Below are 17,693 nucleotides of genomic sequence, written 5' to 3'. Positions count from 1 at the left end.
AGGTGGGGGGACTCTTTTGGTACCCCCCACCCCCCAAAAAACACCCCACCCCAGGGATTTTGCCTTCTGCACCAGCACCCAGGGGTGACAGCACAGCCCCACGTCAGTGCCACCAGTGATCAAACACACCCCAAAACTCCCAACACCCTCCAAAAACCAGGATCCCTCCCCAAAACACAGGGCCAGGCAGGGCTGCACATAGGTAGGTGTTATATTTCTGATAATAAATAAGCTTTTTAATAACACTGACATGGAACAGAGACACCCCCCCCCCAAAGACAGTCCATAAAACAGCCCCCCTCCCCCCTCCCCAGCCCACCAGGGTCCCCCAGGGCCAAGCAGCAGATGAGGGATGGGGTAAAGGGGGAGAAAACAGGATGAGTCCCACGATGTGCACGCCAAACCCCACAGGGATTCCTAGGACAGTGTCCCTGTGTCCCCCAAACCCCCCAGGGACCATCCCAGGTTGATGTCCCTGAGGGTCTGGGCACCCCAAACCCCACGGGGACCCCCCTGGGGTTGATGTCCCCAGGGTTCTGTGTGCCCCAAACCCCCCAGGGGCTCCCTTGGGGTTGGGGAGCAGCTGAAGACACCCCCCAGACCCCCCTCCCATGGGGGCAGCCCCCCAGGCTGTGGGGCTGGCAGGGCAATGGTGCGAGGGAAGGGCAGCAGCCCCCCATCCTCCGTTGGGGGGGGGGCTCCAGGGCCCTGTCCAGCCCCCCCACCCCATTCCGGGGGCTTGGGGGGGGGGGCCCAAAGGTGTGTGCGGGGTCATTCCCGTCCCCCCTTCACATGACGGAGCAGCTTTTCGCTTTTTCCTTCTTGAAGGTGGAGGAGATGAGCTCGGAGCGGCTGGGAAGGTGCAGGAGTCTCTTGGAGAGGCTGCGGGGGGGGCTGCGGGGGGGCTGCGGGGGGGCTTTGCTCAGACAGATGCCGGACACGGTCCGGAAGATGCTGTGGACGCTCTTTTCCGAGGTGAAGGCCGAGCATTCCAGGTATCCCTCGGCTCCCAGCTGCCTGGCAGCTGCACAGCCCTGCGAGCAGCCCCGTGTCAGACCATTGGGACAGCCCAAAATCCACCCCCATAAACACCAGGATCCCCCAAAATCCACCCCCATAAACACCGAGATCCCCCAAAATCCACCCCCATAAACACCGAGATCCCCCAAAATCCACCCCCATAAACACCAGGATCCCCCAAAATCCACCCCCATAAACACCAGGATCCCCCAAAATCCACCGAGATCCCCCAAAACCCACCCCCATAAACACCAGGACACCCCAAAACCCACCCCCATAAACACCAGGATCCCCCAAAATCCACCGAGATCCCCCAAAACCCACCCCCATAAACACCAGGACACCCCAAAACCCACCCCAACACCCCAAAATCACACCCATAAACACCAGGATCCCCCAAAACCCACCCCCATAAACACCAGGATCCCCCAAAACCCACCCCAACACCCCAAAATCACACCCATAAACACCAGGATCCCCCAAAACCCACCCCAACACCCCAAAATCACACCCATAAACACCAGGATCCCCCAAAACCCGCCCCCATAAACACCAGGACACCCCAAAATCCAACCCCATAAACACCGAGATCCCCCAAAATCCACCCCCATAAACACCAGGACACCCCAAAACCTGCCCCCATAAACACCAGGATCCCCCAAAACCCACCCTGACACCCCAAAATCCACCCCCATAAACACCAGGATCCCCCCAAACCCACCCCCACATCAGACCACTGGGACACCCCAAAATCACCCCCACAAGCACTGGGGTACCCCAAACTCACAGCCCTGCAAACGCTGGGACACCCCAAACCGACCCCCACATCAGACCACCAGGACACCCCAAACCCAATCCCCCATGACCATCGGGACCCCCCTAAATCCACCCCGGGCCCCCCCAACCTGCTCGTAGGAGATGGGCGCCTGTTTCTGGTGCGAGAGCTCCAGGAGGGTGCTCAGGTCTGTCCGAAGGTCTGTCTTGCACCCGATGAGCAGCACCCGTGTGTTGGGACAATAATCCAAGATTTCTGTCTTCCACTGAGGGGTGAGGAGCTGCTCTCAGGGACAGGGGACCTCAAAACCCTCTCCCTGTCACCCCAGAGGGTTGGTGTCTCCATGTGCCAGCACACTCCAAACCCCACAGAGACACCCCCAGGACAGTGTCCCCACGTCCCTGAGCCCCCCAAACCCCACGGAGACACCCCCAGGACAGTGTCCCCACGTCCCTGAGCCCCCCAAACCCCACGGAGACACCCCCAGGACAGTGACCCCCCATCCCTGAGCCCCCCAAACCCCACGGAAATACCCCCAGGACAGTGTCCCCACGTCCCTGAGCCCCCCAAACCCCACAGAGATACCCCCAGGACAGTGTCCCCACGTCCCTGAGCCCCCCAAACCCCACGGAGATACCTCCAGGACAGTGTCCCCACGTCCCTGAGCCCCCCAAAGGGATCTCCAGGGACAGTGTGTCCCAGCCCTGTATCCCCAACTCCCACAGGAACTTGGCTCAATCTCCCTGGGCACCACAAACCACACAGGGACTTCCCAGGGCAGTGTCCTGACAGCCCTGAAGCCCCAAAACCCAGATGGGACTCCCCAGATCAATGTCCCTGTATACCCCAAACCTCACAGAAACCCCCTGTGGACCGTGTCCCTGTATTCCTGAACCCCCAAACCCCACAGGGACCTCCTAGGACAATGTCCCTGTGCCCTCCAAACCCTGCAGGGATCTCCTCAAATCATTGTTCCCCTGTCCCTCCACCCCCCAAAGCCCACAGGGACCCCCCCCAGCTCGGTGTCCCTGCATCCCTGAACCCCCAAACCGCACAGGATCAGTCTCCTTGTGTTTCTGAGCCCCCCAAACCTCACAGGGATCCCCCTGCATCAGTGTCCCCGCCTCCTGGAGCCCCCCAAACCTCACAGGGACACTGTCCTGGGGCCTGAGCCCCCTCCCCACCTTCTTGGCTGCGCTGTCGAGGGTCTCGGGGCGGCTGACGTCGAAGCAGAGCAGGACAGCGTCCGAGTCGCTGTAGCACAGGGGACGCACGTTGTCATAGTAGGGAGAGCCTGGGGGAAAAGGGGGTGTCACCACTCAAACCCCCACCCCAGGGACCCGGGAAAGGGGGTCTGGCAAAGGGACACAGCCCCCTGTCCTGGCCAGGGTGGGAGCACAATTCTAGAGCCCCCCAAAAGGGACAAAGACCCCCAAAACAGACACAGCCCCATTCCTGCTTGGGGTGGGGGAACAGCTCTAGAGCCCCCCAAAAGGGACAAAGACCCCCAAAACAGACACAGCCCCATTCCTGCTTGGGGTGGGGGAACAGCTCTAGAGCCCCCCAAAAGGGACAAAGACCCCCAAAACAGACACAGCCCCCCATTCCTGCTTGGGGTGGGAGACACAGGTCTAGAGCTCCTCAAAAGGCCCAGGGGGGTTGCACAGCTCTTGAGCCCCCCAAAACAGATACAGCCCCTAAAACAGACACAGCCCCATTCCTGCTCAGGGTGGTAGCTCTAGAGAACCCCAAGAAGGACATAGGGACATAGCTCTAGAGCCCCTGAAAAGGGACACAGCCCCTCAAAAGACACAAAGCTACCTCCTGCCTGGGGTGGGGTGCACTCACTTGGAGCCCTCCAAAAAGGACAGAGCCCCCAAAAACAGACACAGCCCCAGTCCTGCCCAGCATGGGGGTTCACAGTTCTGAAGAACCCCAAAAGCGACAGGGGAGCACAGCTCTAGAGCCCTCTAGAACAGGCACAGCACCTCAAAAGGGACAGGGGAAAACACACTTTCAGACCCCCTCGAAAAAGACAAGCCTTATTCGTGCCTGAGGTGGGTGCACCGAGCTCTAGAGCCCCCCAAAAGGCACAGAGCCCCCCAAAACAGACACAGCTCCCCAAAAGGGACAGACGGACACTCAGCTCTAGAGCCCCCCAAAAGGGACACAGCCCCCCTCGTGCCGGGGAGAGGGGCACAGCTCTGGAACCCCCCCAAAACGCCACCTCCGTCCCCGCAGCCCATCAACGTCGCATCGCGGCTTCACGAGGCACAGGGAAATGGATCCCGCGGTGTTTATGTAACAGCCCCCCCCGCCCCTCATTTTGGGGAGCCCCGGCAGCACCGAGGGGTGTCGGGGTGCGGGGGGGAGCCGGAGGAGGGGGTGGGACACGCTGCCACCCCCTCGGGGTCCTCGGGGACACGGAGCCAGCAGCAGCGCAGCCGGGACTGCGGGGGACGCGGCGCGGGGGGGTGAGGGAAGGGGTCAGTGGGGTGGGGGGGTCCGGGATGTCCCTCCCCTCCACCCCCCCGACCCCCCAAAGGCCTCGGAGGGGTTTCGCAGCCCAGACGCTCCGTGCACAGAATAGCAAAGAGGCTGCGCCAGCGCATCGCCATGGCAACCGGGGACCGGCGGGGACCCCCCCCCGCCCGGGGGGGACACTGCAGCACCGGGCAGGGCTGCCCCGACCCCCACAACTCTTCGGGGTGCCCAGGGAAGGGCAACACCGGGATCTCCCATAATCCTCCCAATTGACAGGCAGGGCGCAGGGAGCACCCTGGACCCCACCCGGGATCCCCCCAAGGAAGGGGCTCAGCCTCCTGTGACCCCCCCGGTGTGTCTGTACCTCCCACCCTGGGGTCCCACCTGGGGAGTACCTGCGCCCCCTACACCAGGGATACGACCCTAGACCTGAAACCCCCCCCAGCGCGGCCACCGAGCTTCTCTCCTCCGCCGCAGGGACCACAAAACACCCCCGGCTTCCCAAAACACCACCGAGACCACACCGAGAACACACCGAGACCTCCCCCCCGCGCTGCAGGTCCCCAAAACACCCTCGGGACGCCAAACCACCCCACTGCAGCGACCCCCCGCTCACCGCAGCCTCACCACCCCCCGAAACCCCAATCCCCCTTCCCCAGCAAACAGCCCGATCACTCCCGCCAGGGCCGGGGCAGCCCCCGCCGCACTCCACCGGTACCGGAGCCCCCGCCGGCCCCCTGAACGTGCACCGCGCGTCTCCCCCGGGTACCGGAGGTGTCCCAGAGGCTCAGTTCCACCCGCTGCTCCTCGCTGGCCAGACACGCCGTGTAGTTCTCAAACACGGTGGGCACGTACGTCTGCAATGGCACCGAGAGCGTCAGCGCCCGGTCCCGCTTTGCCGGTGCCCGCTGCCGGTTCCCGGTGCCGATCTTGGGCTCACCTCGGGGTAGCAATCCTTGGCCAGCACCTGCAGCATGGCCGTCTTGCCGCACTGCACGTCGCCCACCAGCACCAGCTTGCACCGGACCGGCGCGGCCGGTGCCGGCCTCCGCTCCCGCATGGCGGCGGCCCGCACAGACCCCCCGCGCTCTCACCCACCCACCGCCCTGCGCCCCGCCGCCGCAGCGCCCTTATATACCCCGCCGTCTCCAGGGCCCGCCCACGGCGGCGCCCGCCCGCCAATCACCGCGGGGAATCCCGGAGCGCCGGCCAATAGCGGAGAGGCGGAACCGGCGGGACCCGCCCCGTGGGGGTGCGAGTGCGCTCTTTCCCGCCAGGGGGCGCCCGTGCGGGTCAGGGCGGAAGTGCCGCCGAGGCCCCGCCCCCGGCCAGAAGCGGCCGTTGCCGGGAGACCGGAGGGACGCGGGAGCGGGACCGGTACCGGGACAGGGACCCCCAAAGGGGGGTGGGACACCCCAAAGGAGAAGATGGGGGTGGGAAAGGGGCGGTGGGCGCTGAGGGAGCTTGGGAGGTAGGGGGGGTGAGCCTGGGAGGGCTCTGGAGATGAGGATGGGCAGCGGGAAATGGGCCTTGGGGAAGGCCTGGGGAGGGAGATGGGAAACGGGGCTGGGGGGGGTCACTGGAAGGGGAGATGGGGATGAGCAGGGGTTGGTGGGGTCTGGGGGTACTCCCTAGTGGAGGGGGGATCACTGGGAGATGGGGATGAGCAGGGGTTGGTGGGGTCTGGGGGTACTCCCTAGTGGAGGGGGAGTTAGGGGTGAGCAAGGAAACGGGCCTGGGGGAGCCTGAGGAGGGAGATGGGGGTGGGCAGAAGGTTATGGTGTGTGGGGGTACCCCATAGTGTGAGGGGAGCTGGAGCAGGAGGTGGAGATGGGCAGGAGGAACGGGCCTTGGGGGGGCTGTGGAGGGGCTGCCACACAGACCCCAGGCATCAGCCGACCCCTTCTGCCGTATCCCCTTGTCCAGCCATGGCGGGGCCCCGTTCCACTGCCCCCATGGCGGCCGAGGCCGAGCTGCTGCTGATGCAGAAACAAGCGCTGGCTGAGGAGGAGGCGGCCAAAGCCAAGCGGGAGCTGCTCACTCGCTTCCTGCAGGTCTGGGACCCCACTGCAGCCTCCCCTGATCGCCTCCAAACTCCCTAAGCCCCCAAACCACCTTTCCCCAGCAAATGCCCCCATCATCCCCACCTGGGCTGGGGCTGCCCCTGTTCTGCTGCACCCCCTGGCACCAGTGGCAGCTCCAGCTCCACTCCTGCCCCTTTCCCACCTTCCACGGCCCCTCCACAGGAGAAGCTGTCCCGTGAGGAGCAGAGCAGCATGTGGGGTCTCCACAAGGTCCGCACGCTCTGGCGCTTGGCCCAGCGCAAGACCAAGGACCAAGAGCTGCGCCAGGACATCGAGATCCTCAGTCAGACCTTCACACGGGTCATGGACTGCAAGGATGGCGTCATTGAGGTGGCTGCGGGACTGGCGGGGTGGGAGGGTGCCAGGGAACACCCATGACCCCCCAAAACCTCCCCAGACGCTGGTCAGGGACCTGGAGGAGGCAGAGGAGCAGCAGAACCGAGCCCTGAGCAGCCACCTGCACCTCACGGACCAACTGCTGCACCTCCAGCGCTGCCGCCTGGGCTACCTGGAAGAAGGGTTTAATGCCCAGGTGGGCGCCCTGGAAGCCGAATTTGAGGCTGAGAGGTGTGGAATTTCAGGGGGAGAAGGGCAATGGGGCAGCAGTGGCACCCATGGGCTCTCCTGGGATGGATTTGAGCCTCCCCTGGCCCCACAGGGATCCCTGCAGCCTCTCTGTCAGGGAGGAAACCCCTTTGTCCTGCCATGTGTCCCCACAGAAGGGCCATTCTGAAGCAACAAGAGTGGGAAAGCTGCTGCCTGCAGGACATGGCACTGGCCATGGAGCAGGATCACACCAGGAATGACCACGAGGCCCTGCTGAACTTCCAGAGCGCCCGGGACGACATCAAAAACAAGGCAGGGGGCACAAGGGAGCATCAAGGGGCTTTTAGGGCTGGCAAGGGAGGTTTGGGGTGTAACCTGTGTGTCCCCAGTGCTGGCAGGACCAGCAGTACAGCCGGCTGCAGCTCGTGGCCAGGCTGGAGGGGCTGTGGGAGCAGATCCAGAGCGCCCGGCGGAGCTACGCCCAGAGCACGGAGAAGAAAAAGGTGGAGTTTGATGAGCTGAAAAGGAAATGTGAGAAGAGTTCCCGGGAGATTGACGTACAGGCGAAGAAGCTGCAGAAGCTCCAGGTTTTGGCGGGGTGCTGGGTGGTTGTGGGAGTGGGGTCACCCGCATTCCCCACTATTTTTCCATATGATCACGGAATTATTGAGGTTGGAAAAGTCTTTAAGACCATCAAGTCCAACCGTTCTCTCAGCACTGCCAAGGCCACCACTAAACCACATCCCCAGGGGCTACATCCATGTGTTTTTTGAGCACTTCCAGGGACGGTGCCTCCACCACTGCCCCAAACAGCCCATTTCAATGCTGGGCCACTCTTTCCAGGAAGGAATTTTCTCCAATACCCAACCTGCTGTTTCACCAGGACTTGGTTACAGCCAGTAAGGACCAGATCGCAGCTCACCTGCAGGAGAGCGAGAAGCAGTGCCAGCACATCCAGGAAGATAAGGATCACGCCCTCCAGAAGCTCCAGAAGCTCCGGGCTCAGATCAGCCAGGCCGGGGCCACAGCTCACACCCACCTGGTGACGCTCACCTGCCAGTGCAGTGCCACCCTCAAGGTGCTGCAGCAGGTGGTGGAGAAGGTGAGTTGGGCAGTGCTGAGTGGGGATGTGGGGGCCCAGTGTCCTGCTGTCCCTTCCCACCTGCCCTTCCTGGCGTGTCCCCCCAGGCCCAACGCATCCTGCGCCTGGCTGAGATGTGCCGCAGGCTGGAGACAGAGGAGGAGAAGGTGCTGCCCTTCTACCCCTCCTCACTGTCTGAGTCGGAGCAGCAAAAGGCCCTCAGGGTCCTGGAGGAGACCCCCATTGAGCCTCTGGCACGGGTGAGGAGGCACCACCACAGTCCACAGGGAACGAGGGCTGTGATTCAGCCCTGGGGATCACCCAGCTGGTGCTGGGCAGGCTGGAGACCCCAAACTCTCTCCCCAGGCCATGAAGGACTACATGGGGCTGGAGCGGTTCTGGCAGAGGTTCAACAAGGCGAAGCTGGAGGAGAAGGCGCTGGAGCAGGCGCGGGCAGCCCTGGCAAACAGGAACCAGCACCTGCGTAAGCTGCTCCAGCAGTACCTGTCAGGGGCTGCAGTCAGCCAGAAGGTGCCCAGAAACCCCCACCCCATCCTCACCATCAAGCAAAAGCCACATCCCAAGAAATGAGCCCCACATGGTGGGGAAGCCACACTCAGGGACACTGGGCATGGAGCACCCCAACAGCCTCTGGGGAGGGGTCAACCACCGGGACCCCATTCCTGGCTCCACCAGCTCCAGCTGAAACTCCCTGGCAGACCAGGGACCTGCCTGGTGTTTGGGGACTCCAGGGACTGTCACTGCCTGGATAAGCCTTAATAAAGCAAAACTGCCTGAAAATGTGCTCCAGGATCTTATTTCTGGGATTCATTGAGTCTGTCACCTCCCGCTCAGGTCTGACACAACCCATCGAGGCCCTGGAGCAGGCAGGGACCTGATGGGTGCACAGCCCCTTCCCACTGCTCTGTGCCCATCTCTGTCTCAGGAAGAGCAGCCACGGAGCAGCCACAGGTGCCAAGAGGAAGGTTTTATTTCTTTTTGGCTTTGTTTCTCTTCTCCTCCTTCTGCTTTTTCTTGGAGAGCTTGGGGCTGCTGGCCTTGCGGTACAGGTGGAACCCGATGAGCCCCAGCAGTGCCGGCACCAGCCCCAGGCACAGCAGTGGCACCACCTCGTTCACCATCTTCTGCCAGTAACTGGCCCGGGACAGCCCCACCAGCTCCACCTCGAACCGCAGCACCGCGTCACCTGCAAGGGGGGCACAGCCTGAGCGGGGACCCCTCAGAGACCCCACGGGGACCCTGGGGGCTGCACTCACCTGGGATGGTGGGGGGGGAGCCCCGCTTGCCATAGGCTAAGTGAGGGGGAATGATGGCTCTGCGCTTCTCCCTGCCACAGTGAGAGCATTGGTGCCACAAATCGTGGTGGGGACGCTGCGGGGGGACACTGCCCATCCCCGTGTCCCCGTCCACACTTACCCCACACACATGTCCAGCAGACTCTGCTCCAAACCTGTAACAGAGTGGGGCAAGGGTGAATGGGGCTGGTCGAGATTACCCTGGTTACCCCCAGACCCCCGAGCCCCTCACTCACCGGGAATGACTTGGTGCTTGCCCAGCTCCACCTGGAGGGGATCCCGGCTCAGTGAGGAGTCGATGATCCGGCCATCCTCCAGGCTGCCCTGTGGGGGCATGGCCACGTGTCACCCCTGGGGACACAGCCCTGGCACTTTGTGTGGCTGCCAGCGTGCTCCCAGTGTTGCCCTGGTGCTGATCCCAGTCCCTGTGGCCCCTCTGTGCCATCCCTGGGCTGATCCTAGTCCCGCTACACTCCGTGTCACTCTGGGACACCCTCACCGCTCCCAGCGCCCTCCCAAGGTAATCCTCGGGCTGATCCCAGTGCCATGGTTGTCCCATGCCAGCCCCAGTGTCACCCCTGTGCCACTCAGGTGCCACCCAGAGCCCATCCTGGGGCTGCCCCTATGCCGGTCTCGGTGGCGCTACGGCACCACCCCCTTGTCCAGCCCAGGGCCGTCCTCATGCCCAGCCCGGTACCACCCCTGCGCTCACTCCGGTTCCACCGCGGCACCGTCCCGGTATTTCCCACCCCGGTACCGCCCCATTGCCCACCCTGGTACCACCCCCGGTACCGCCCCGGTGCCGGCTGAGGCCCCCCGCCGGTGCCGGTGCCGGTGCCCCCCGCCCCGCCCGCCGGAGCGCAGTGCTGACGTGTTCCTCCCGCCCGCACCGTGTAGTGGATGTGCACCGTGTCCCCCGGCGCCGACAGCTCCGTGCAGCCCTCGGGAGGGGGCACCTGCAACGGGGAGGTCACGGGGAGCCGGGACGGGGCCCCCTCGCCTCGGGGTCCACGCAGCCCCCGTGCCCACGGGTCCCCCGAGCGCTCCGAGAGCCGATCCCCCACCCGAGCCCCCTGTCCTCGGTGCGCCGCGTTCCTCCGCCACAGCCCGGTCCTCCCGGTGCCCTCCCATCGCAGCCCGGTCCTCCCGGTGCCCTCCCATCGCAGCCCGGTCCTCCCGGTGCCCCGTGTCTCGCCCCCGTCGCAGCCCGGGCCTCCGGTGCCTCCCCCCCGCCCCGTGGCCAGGCCGGACTCCCCGGTGTCCCCCGAGCAGCACCGTCCCGCCGGTGCCGCGTGTCCCGCCGGTGCCGCCGTCTCCTGTCGGTCCCGCCCCGGTCTCAGCTCCCTGCCCAAGGGGGCCGCGTGGGTCCCCGGTGCCCGGTGCCTTCCGCGCTGCCCCGGTTCCCCCGTCCCCCCCGGGCTCACGATCGTTTCCAGCCGTAGCTCTCGGGCGCCGGTTTCGGTTTCGCTCTCGGCGGCGCGGGAGAGCGGCGGCGGCGGCAGCAGCAGTGCCAGGAACAGCAGCGCGGCGGGGAACGGCATGGCCGGGCTGGCGGCGGAGGAACGGGGACCGGGACCGGGACCGCCCCCCACCTCGAGCCCCGCCCCCGGGACCGCCCCCACACCGAGACCGGCCCCGGGACGGGCACCCGCAGCTACTCCGGGCCGCCGCGGAGCTGGGGACAGGAGGATGCTCAGGACCGGCCTCGGTGCCCGGTGCCACGCGGGCCCCTGCGCTCCGTGCGGACCCCGGCCCGCAGCTGGGTCCGCCCCTGCCCGGGGATCGTCCCGGCGGCTTCGGCCCACACCGAGCGGGGGTCCGGGTGAGGGTCAGAGTGGGGGTCAAGGCGGAGGGTCTGGGCGGGGATCCGGGCCGGGGGACGCGTCCCAGGCCCCCGTTGGGTGCACCCCCCGGTGTCCTGGCACCGCCGGTGCCAGCAGGCGGCAGCACAGCCCGGGGAAACCGGCACCGACCGGGGGCTAGGACCCCTCCCCGAGTCCAGAACCCTTCTCCAGCACCCCACGGGTGCAGGTCACTCCCTGTCCCCGCACTTCTGCAGCTCTTCCAGCCCCGGCTGTGCAAGACAAGGGAAGCCGAGCCCCGAGCCCGGGCTGCGGGCCTCGCAGGCCGGCTGGAACCCGGTGGGACGGAACCTGCCCCAGATCCCCCGTCCCTGTGCCTGGGGATACCCAGCCCTTAGGGCAGAGCTGGGAACACAGGGAATCCCCCCGGTCTGGCGGGGTCACACCGGCACACGGCGGGATCTCCTGCCCGGTGCCCGGGGGATGGCCTCATTGCCGGCACTGGTGTCACCGGCCCCGGTGCAGCACTACGACGGTGACGACGGTGCAGCTCCCGGACGACGGCATCGGCACGCTGGCCCCACCGGCGCACCCACATACCAGCCTCGGTTGCCGAGAGGTGGGGAAGCCGGGCTGGCGGCTGGGCCCGGGGCGCTAATGGGATTAGGGGCGCCGGGTCAGCCCTCGCCACACAAAGCCGCCGGTCCAGCCGGTGGGAACGCGTCGGTGCCGGCTCCGCTGCTCCCACCCACCGGGGGAGTCCCGGTCATCCACACTGCAGCCCCCCCAGTGCAGCTCCCAGAGCCCCGGTCATCCCCCCAGTATCATTTCCAGGGTCCCCAGCCCACTGGGGAGCGCCGGTCACCCCCACCCCAGGCCCTGGCGCTGGCTCTGCAGCTCCTGGCACAGCACCCTGGTGGCACTGACACAGCCAACAGCCCCCAGCCACCAATCCAGCGGGGACACGGCCATGGGATGGCAGCGCTGGCCCCAAATGCGACTCGTCCCCGTTAACCCGTGCGGGGGGGGTGACATGGGGTAGGGGTGGCGGGCGGGGGGGGCCAAGTCCCACTCGCGCCCATCCCAGCGCTGACACTGTCCCCACGCCCCAGCTGGGATTAGCACTAATGGGATTTACCATTTCATCCAATATTCCCCTAAAGATGAGCCTGGGAAGGGGGGAGCCCCCCTTGCCCCCTGCCAGCCCCACCTCACCCCCCCCATTCCGTTAAGCTCTTTCTAATTAAAGCCAGCCCGGAGCTGTCCATCACTGTCCCCTCCGCGGGACCCCCACGCTGGGGGGGCTGCGGAAGAAGAGACGAGGGGCAGCGCTACATAAAACATGTTTAATATCCAAGGGGGGGTCAGGGGAGGTCACCCACCGTCTCAGGCGCAGGGGGCTGGGAGGGGGGGCTGAGAACACACGTCCCTGGACAGGGCAGAGCCGCAGCGACACGTCACACCAAGCACAGACCAGGGGTATAAATACGGTGCTGGGGAGGGGGGCACAGTACGGGCTGGGGTGGGGGGACACCATCTGTCCGTGAGGGGCAGGGACATACAATCACTATGCTGGCATGGGGCGGGGGGGCAGGGGGGCAGGACGAGGGGGGGGGGGGCATGGCCAGGGGGACCACAGGGGTCCTGGCAGACCCGCACCCCCCCCCTTCCGTGGGGGTCACGCTGCGGGGAGGAGACCTGCCTCGAAGTGACATGGGGGGGCCGGGGACGTGTGGGACGCCCAGGGGGGGCACACGGGGCCGGGAGGGGGTGCTGGGAGGGAGGGGGAGGTGTGTAGTCCCAAATCCCCCCCATGGCCCTGCTGCCCCCACATTTGGTCCAGAGGAAGGCGAGGGGTGCAGGGACATGCATGGGGACAGGGTGTCCCCGGCCCCCCTGGGCAGGGCAGTGCCGAGGTGGCCCCCCAGCCCCCATCCCACCCTCCCGGGGCTCTGCCCCTGCCCCCCTGGGCGTTATATAGAGCTCTAATTCCACGCACGCACACACGAGATCCGAGGGGAACCAGGGGGACCCCAAAAAAGGCGAAAAACCCCACAGCAACCGGTGCCAGAAGAAAGCAAAACCCAACCGGGGCAGGGAGGGGGCGGCCGGGGGGGGCCCTGGCATGGCCCAGGGGGGCCGGGGGGGCACAGGGGGACCCCCCCTCACTTCTTGTTCTTGAGCTGATTGGCGAGCCAGTCGAGGCCCTCGTAGAGCCCATCCCCGCTGGTGGCACAGGTGGCCTGGATGTACCAGTTACGGTGGCGCAGGGAGTGCAGCCCCAGCTTGTCCGTGATCTCTGCTGCGTTCATGGCATTGGGCAGGTCCTGGAGCAGACAAGGGAGGTCACACAGGGGCCTGACGCTGCAGGAATGGATACGACCCCTCCACGGGGGTTGGCGCCAGCCCTGATGCCATGGGGGTGGGCACAACTCTGCCACAGGGGACCATCATGAGCCCTGATGCTACAGGAAGGAGCAGGAATCTGCCATGGGGATGTGAGGCACCAGCCCTGACACCACAGGGATGGCCAGAGGGCGAGTTAAAGACCAGCCCTGGTGCCATGGGGATGGTCCTGGGGCCTTCCACCATCCCTCGTGCCACAGGAATGGAGCTGGTTCTGTCACACAGCCTCTTTGACACCAGCCTTGATGCCAGAGGAAGTCCTACAGCGATAGCTGCCCTGCCACCCTGGGGATGTCTCAGTCCCACCACGGGGCCCTCCCCGCCCCCAGACCCACCTGCTTGTTGGCGAAGACGAGGAGGACGGCGTCCCGCAGCTCATCCTCCGCCAGCATCCGCATCAGCTCCTCCCGCGCCTCATTCACCCGCTCCCGGTCATTGCTGTCCACCACGAAGATCAGCCCTGGGGAGAGGAGCGGACACTGAAGGGCTCTCTGTGGCCACCCTGCTCCCCAAGTCCCCCCACGGTGTCCCCTGAGACACCTACCCTGGGTGTTTTGGAAGTAATGCCTCCAGAGGGGCCGGATCTTGTCCTGCCCACCCACATCCCACACGGTGAAGCTGATGTTCTTGTACTCCACTGTCTCAACGTTGAAGCCTGCGGGGAGCGACAGCGGAGGGAAACTGAGGCACGGGGAGCCACCAGCCCCTTCAAAGGAGCCCTGATGGGGAGCGGTCTCTGCTCAGTGCCCCCCCAACCCCACCCACCGATGGTGGGGATGGTGGTGACGATCTCCCCCAGTTTGAGCTTGTAGAGGATGGTGGTCTTCCCAGCAGCGTCCAGCCCCACCATCAGGATCCGCATCTCCTTCTTCCCAATCAGGCTCTTCAGCAGGTTCCCGAAGATGTTGCCCATGGTGACGGCGGCGCTGGCTCCGAGGCCGGATCCTGCGGGGGCATGGGGCAGGCTGGGGGAGGCCCTGAAATCTGCAGGGGTGGGGCTGAGGGGTCCCCCGTGTTTGGGGGGGGCTGCAGGGATCAGGGATCTTCATGTCCCGGGGGGAATGCAGGGCTTGGGGGAGCCCAGGCAAGGGGTTGGGGAGGGGGCCGCGCACCGCATGGGGGTGTCTCTGTGTACAGCTCGATATTGGGGGCTGCAAAGATGGGGATCCTGCAAAAAGACAGCCCAGGATGCTGCGCTGGGGGAAACTGAGGCAGGGCTGTCTCCCTCCTGGAGGGGAGCAGAGCTCTCCCGGACCCGACCCCTCCTCTGCACCCCCAGCCTCCACACGATGCCCCCATCACCGCAGCCTCGCCGGAGGGGGAGGCCCCCATCGCCTCCCCCGCACCACAGCGCGCCCCTTCCCCCCCGAGCGTCTGCAGCCCCCGCGCCCCCCGAATTCGCCGTTTCCCCTCTTTACCACCCCCCCATCGCAGCGCGCCCCCAAACCACCGCCTCTCCCCCCCGCACTGCGCCGCCCCCCCCTTGCGCATTGCCCCCCGCCCCCGCCGCACCGCACCGCATCTCCCCCCCCCGCCCCCGGTACGACCCCCTACCCGCCGGGGCTCCGCGCCCCCGCCGCACCGGGCACCCCGGAACGCGCTGCAGCCCCCCCGCGCCGGTGCGGTGCCGACCCCCCCGCGTAGCCCCGCGCACCCCACGGCGATGCCCGCGCCCCGCATCCCCGAGCGGTGCGGCCCCCCGCACCTGGTGCCGGTGCCGGTTCCGCCCCCGCCGCCGCTGACTCTGCACCGCTCCCCCCCCCCGAAGCGGGGGCCCCGATCGCGCCGATCTCGCGAGAGCGCCCGGGGCCCCCCCCCCCCCCCCCCCGCCGCCCCGCGCCGCTTCCCGCAACCCCCCCCGGGACCGGGGGCGCGCGCGGAGAGCGGCGGGGGGGGGGGGGGGGGGGAGCGGGGGGGTGCAATCGCGAGAGCCACGAGGCGTTACCATGGCAACGGCTGCAGCAGTGCGGGGGGGGCGCTGTGAGGGGGAGTCCCCGTGTGTCCCCCCCCCGCCATGGGCCCGTTCCTGGGGGCAACGGGACCCGCACCGGGGGGGACAGAGCCTCGTCCGAAGGGGAGCCGCACCGGCGGGGCGGGATGGGGATACGGGGAGAGCGGGGTCCCGCTTCTTCCCCCCCCCCCGCGCCGTGAGCCCCGGGAAGGCAGAGTCCCGGCCTGGGGGGCGGGGGGTCCCTGTGCTTTACGGGGAACGGGGACCCCAACACCGTCACGGGCTGAGCGCTCCGCACCGTGCCGATACCGCCGGTTCGGAGGCCGCCCCGGTGCTCGCAGGCAGGGCAGGGGCCGGGACGGGGCGCGGGGGATCCGCGGGTGTTTCCACGTCTGTCTGTCCCCGTTGCAGTCTGTCTGTCCCTGCTCCGTGCCGCGGGACAGGATGGATGCCCCCCGCTCCCAGGCAGGTACCGGCGGCCACGCTGGGGGCGCCGGGTAGCACCGACAGCCCCGACGGCTGCGGGAACTATTCCAGCGGCACCCCAGGACTGGGGGGATCCCGAGCATCGGGCCGCCGTGGGCTGCAGCAGAGAGGATGGGGGGAACGGGGGCTCGGGGCAGCGGGCAGGGAGTGCGAGGGCCGGAGGGTCCCGGGATGGAGCGGGGGAGGCGAGGGCCGTGGTTGCGCCCCGCCGCTGGTGGCACAGCTCCGGGCAGGGCCCTCCCAGCCGCGCCCCGGGGCCTCCCCGCGGCCGCTGACCTCAGCCCCGGGAGCCCCGACGGGGCGGAGGCCCGAGGGCGTGGACACGGCCCGGCCCGGCCGGGAACCGGGCGGGGGGGCGGGAGCGCCGTGCTGGAGCAGACCCCGGGTCGGCCCTGGGCTCCTCCCGGGCCGGGGGAAGGGGTGCGGGTGGGTGCCGGTGCGAGCCCCCCACCCCTGCCGCCGTCCCGGGCTTTGTCCATCCTTGAATTAAACTGGTGAGCGGCGGCCCCGGGCCGTGACGGGCGAGCGGGGCTAATCCGGCCCCGCATGACTGGTCCGGGGAAACCGCGGCGGGGGGATTACCCCCCCCGGTTCCCGCCCCAACGGGGGACTCAGCTCAGGCCCCCCGGCCCGTCGGGCCCCGCACTGGGGATTTCACACCCACCCACAACCGGCTCGGGCGGGGGATGACGGGGAGAGTCGTACCCAAACCGAGACCGGGCCAGCACCAGCCCTGCGTGCCCGTGTTCTGGCCGTGGGCACGGCAGGCCTCCCCCCGCCATCATCCGAGCACCCTCTGCCCTTCCTTCTATCCCACATCCCTCGATCCCTCCACCCCCCGGTCCATCCCTACCTCCGACACCTGGTACCGGCCCAGACTGGGCGCTCCGGGGCAGCGGGAGCCGTGCGGGGCCGTGCCGCGCCCACGCGGGTTGTAGACACCATGGGCGTCCACAGGCACGGGCACGGGGGTCCGGGGTGCCGCCGGGACAGCCCGGGACAGCCCGGGCTCGAGCGGCTGGAAGAGGGTGTAGCCCCGTCCCGCTGGGCACGGACTAGAACGGGAGAAGGTTCCGTGGGCTCTGGAGGGGCGCCGACTCAGCCTCGACGGTCCAAGTCCCTGGGGACTGCACGTCGTGTCCCCCGGAAAGCCGGTGGTCCCAGGACGGTGTCCCCGGGCTTTCCCGGGACTGTGGTCTCCGTGAGCCCTGGATTGTCACGGAACTCTGCCTCCCCCGTGCGCCCGGGACTGTCCCGGGAGATCCCGTCACTCCTGACCCTGTGCACCCCGGGCTGTCCCGGGGCACCCCGGGCTATCCCCGTTCCCCGCTCCCTCCGTGCGCCCGGAGCCGTCCGGGGCCGTCCCAGGTTATTCCGGGACCGGCTCCTCCTTGCGCCGGGAGCTGTCGCGGGCCGTGCCGGGCTCCCCCCGCCGGTGCCGGTGCCGGCGCCTGTAGAACGTGTGCGCGGGACGCGGGGAAGGCGGGGGGCGGCAGCCGGGAGCTCTGGGCACGGGGCCGGGGCGCAGCCACCCGCCGGGCTAATCCGGGCCGTGACGGACAGCCCCGGCGCCGCCGCTCCCGCCGCCCCGTAAGAGATGCCGCAGCCCCGCCGCTCCCCATTGTTAGGGCGAGGACGCGGGGAGGCCCCGCGCGGCGGGACCGGCCCACGGGGACCCTCCGCGCCGCCCCTATAAGAGGGAAGGGGCTGGAAGATGCTCCCGGGTGCTGAGCGCTGTGCAC

General features: G+C 67.4%; 4 protein-coding genes across 6 annotated transcripts; 1 reads left to right on the top strand and 3 right to left on the bottom strand.

Annotated features, from left to right (window-relative positions):
• Nucleotides 1-254: 254 nt before the first annotated feature.
• Nucleotides 255-5,369, bottom strand: RND1 (Rho family GTPase 1). Of its 2 annotated transcripts, XM_005531984.3 has the most exons (5): nucleotides 5,220-5,369; nucleotides 5,049-5,136; nucleotides 2,980-3,089; nucleotides 1,926-2,060; nucleotides 258-1,034 (listed from the first exon to the last, which is right to left on the bottom strand). In XM_005531984.3, exons 1-5 carry the CDS (start codon nucleotides 5,337-5,339, stop codon nucleotides 789-791), a joined length of 699 nt encoding a protein of 232 aa, XP_005532041.1. In that variant the 5' UTR covers nucleotides 5,340-5,369; the 3' UTR covers nucleotides 258-788. The 2 variants fall into 2 exon arrangements, with proteins under 2 accessions (XP_087925005.1, XP_005532041.1); XM_088068879.1 differs by lacking the exon at nucleotides 1,926-2,060 and having other exon boundaries at nucleotides 255-1,034.
• A 234-nt stretch (nucleotides 5,370-5,603) lies between these two features.
• DRC2 (dynein regulatory complex subunit 2) lies at nucleotides 5,604-8,777 on the top strand. Its single transcript, XM_088068866.1, has 9 exons — nucleotides 5,604-5,656; nucleotides 6,206-6,333; nucleotides 6,526-6,693; nucleotides 6,761-6,930; nucleotides 7,083-7,221; nucleotides 7,299-7,496; nucleotides 7,793-8,011; nucleotides 8,098-8,250; nucleotides 8,357-8,777. Exons 2-9 carry the CDS (start codon nucleotides 6,208-6,210, stop codon nucleotides 8,579-8,581), a joined length of 1,398 nt encoding a protein of 465 aa, XP_087924992.1. The 5' UTR covers nucleotides 5,604-5,656; nucleotides 6,206-6,207; the 3' UTR covers nucleotides 8,582-8,777.
• A 186-nt stretch (nucleotides 8,778-8,963) lies between these two features.
• On the bottom strand, nucleotides 8,964-10,886 carry FKBP11 (FKBP prolyl isomerase 11). Its single transcript, XM_005531983.3, has 6 exons — nucleotides 10,731-10,886; nucleotides 10,197-10,262; nucleotides 9,543-9,630; nucleotides 9,428-9,461; nucleotides 9,268-9,338; nucleotides 8,964-9,197 (listed from the first exon to the last, which is right to left on the bottom strand). The coding sequence occupies exons 1-6, from the start codon at nucleotides 10,845-10,847 to the stop codon at nucleotides 8,980-8,982; spliced, it is 594 nt and encodes a 197-aa protein (XP_005532040.1). The 5' UTR covers nucleotides 10,848-10,886; the 3' UTR covers nucleotides 8,964-8,979.
• A 1,554-nt stretch (nucleotides 10,887-12,440) lies between these two features.
• ARF3 (ARF GTPase 3) lies at nucleotides 12,441-15,288 on the bottom strand. 2 transcript variants are annotated; one of them, XM_088068882.1, is made up of 5 exons: nucleotides 15,220-15,288; nucleotides 14,280-14,459; nucleotides 14,059-14,169; nucleotides 13,850-13,974; nucleotides 12,441-13,435 (listed from the first exon to the last, which is right to left on the bottom strand). In XM_088068882.1, the coding sequence occupies exons 2-5, from the start codon at nucleotides 14,425-14,427 to the stop codon at nucleotides 13,274-13,276; spliced, it is 546 nt and encodes a 181-aa protein (XP_087925008.1). In that variant the 5' UTR covers nucleotides 14,428-14,459; nucleotides 15,220-15,288; the 3' UTR covers nucleotides 12,441-13,273. The 2 variants fall into 2 exon arrangements, with proteins under 2 accessions (XP_087925008.1, XP_087925007.1); XM_088068881.1 differs by having other exon boundaries at nucleotides 13,850-14,169.
• Nucleotides 15,289-17,693: the final 2,405 nt, after the last annotated feature.

Source organism: Pseudopodoces humilis, chromosome 32, assembly GCF_049639895.1.
Source record: "Pseudopodoces humilis isolate 2021_Gansu_Grassland_sample_001 chromosome 32, ASM4963989v1, whole genome shotgun sequence".
Classification (NCBI taxonomy): Eukaryota; Metazoa; Chordata; class Aves; order Passeriformes; family Paridae; genus Pseudopodoces; species Pseudopodoces humilis.
This window is presented reverse-complemented; position numbering and strand designations above follow the sequence as displayed.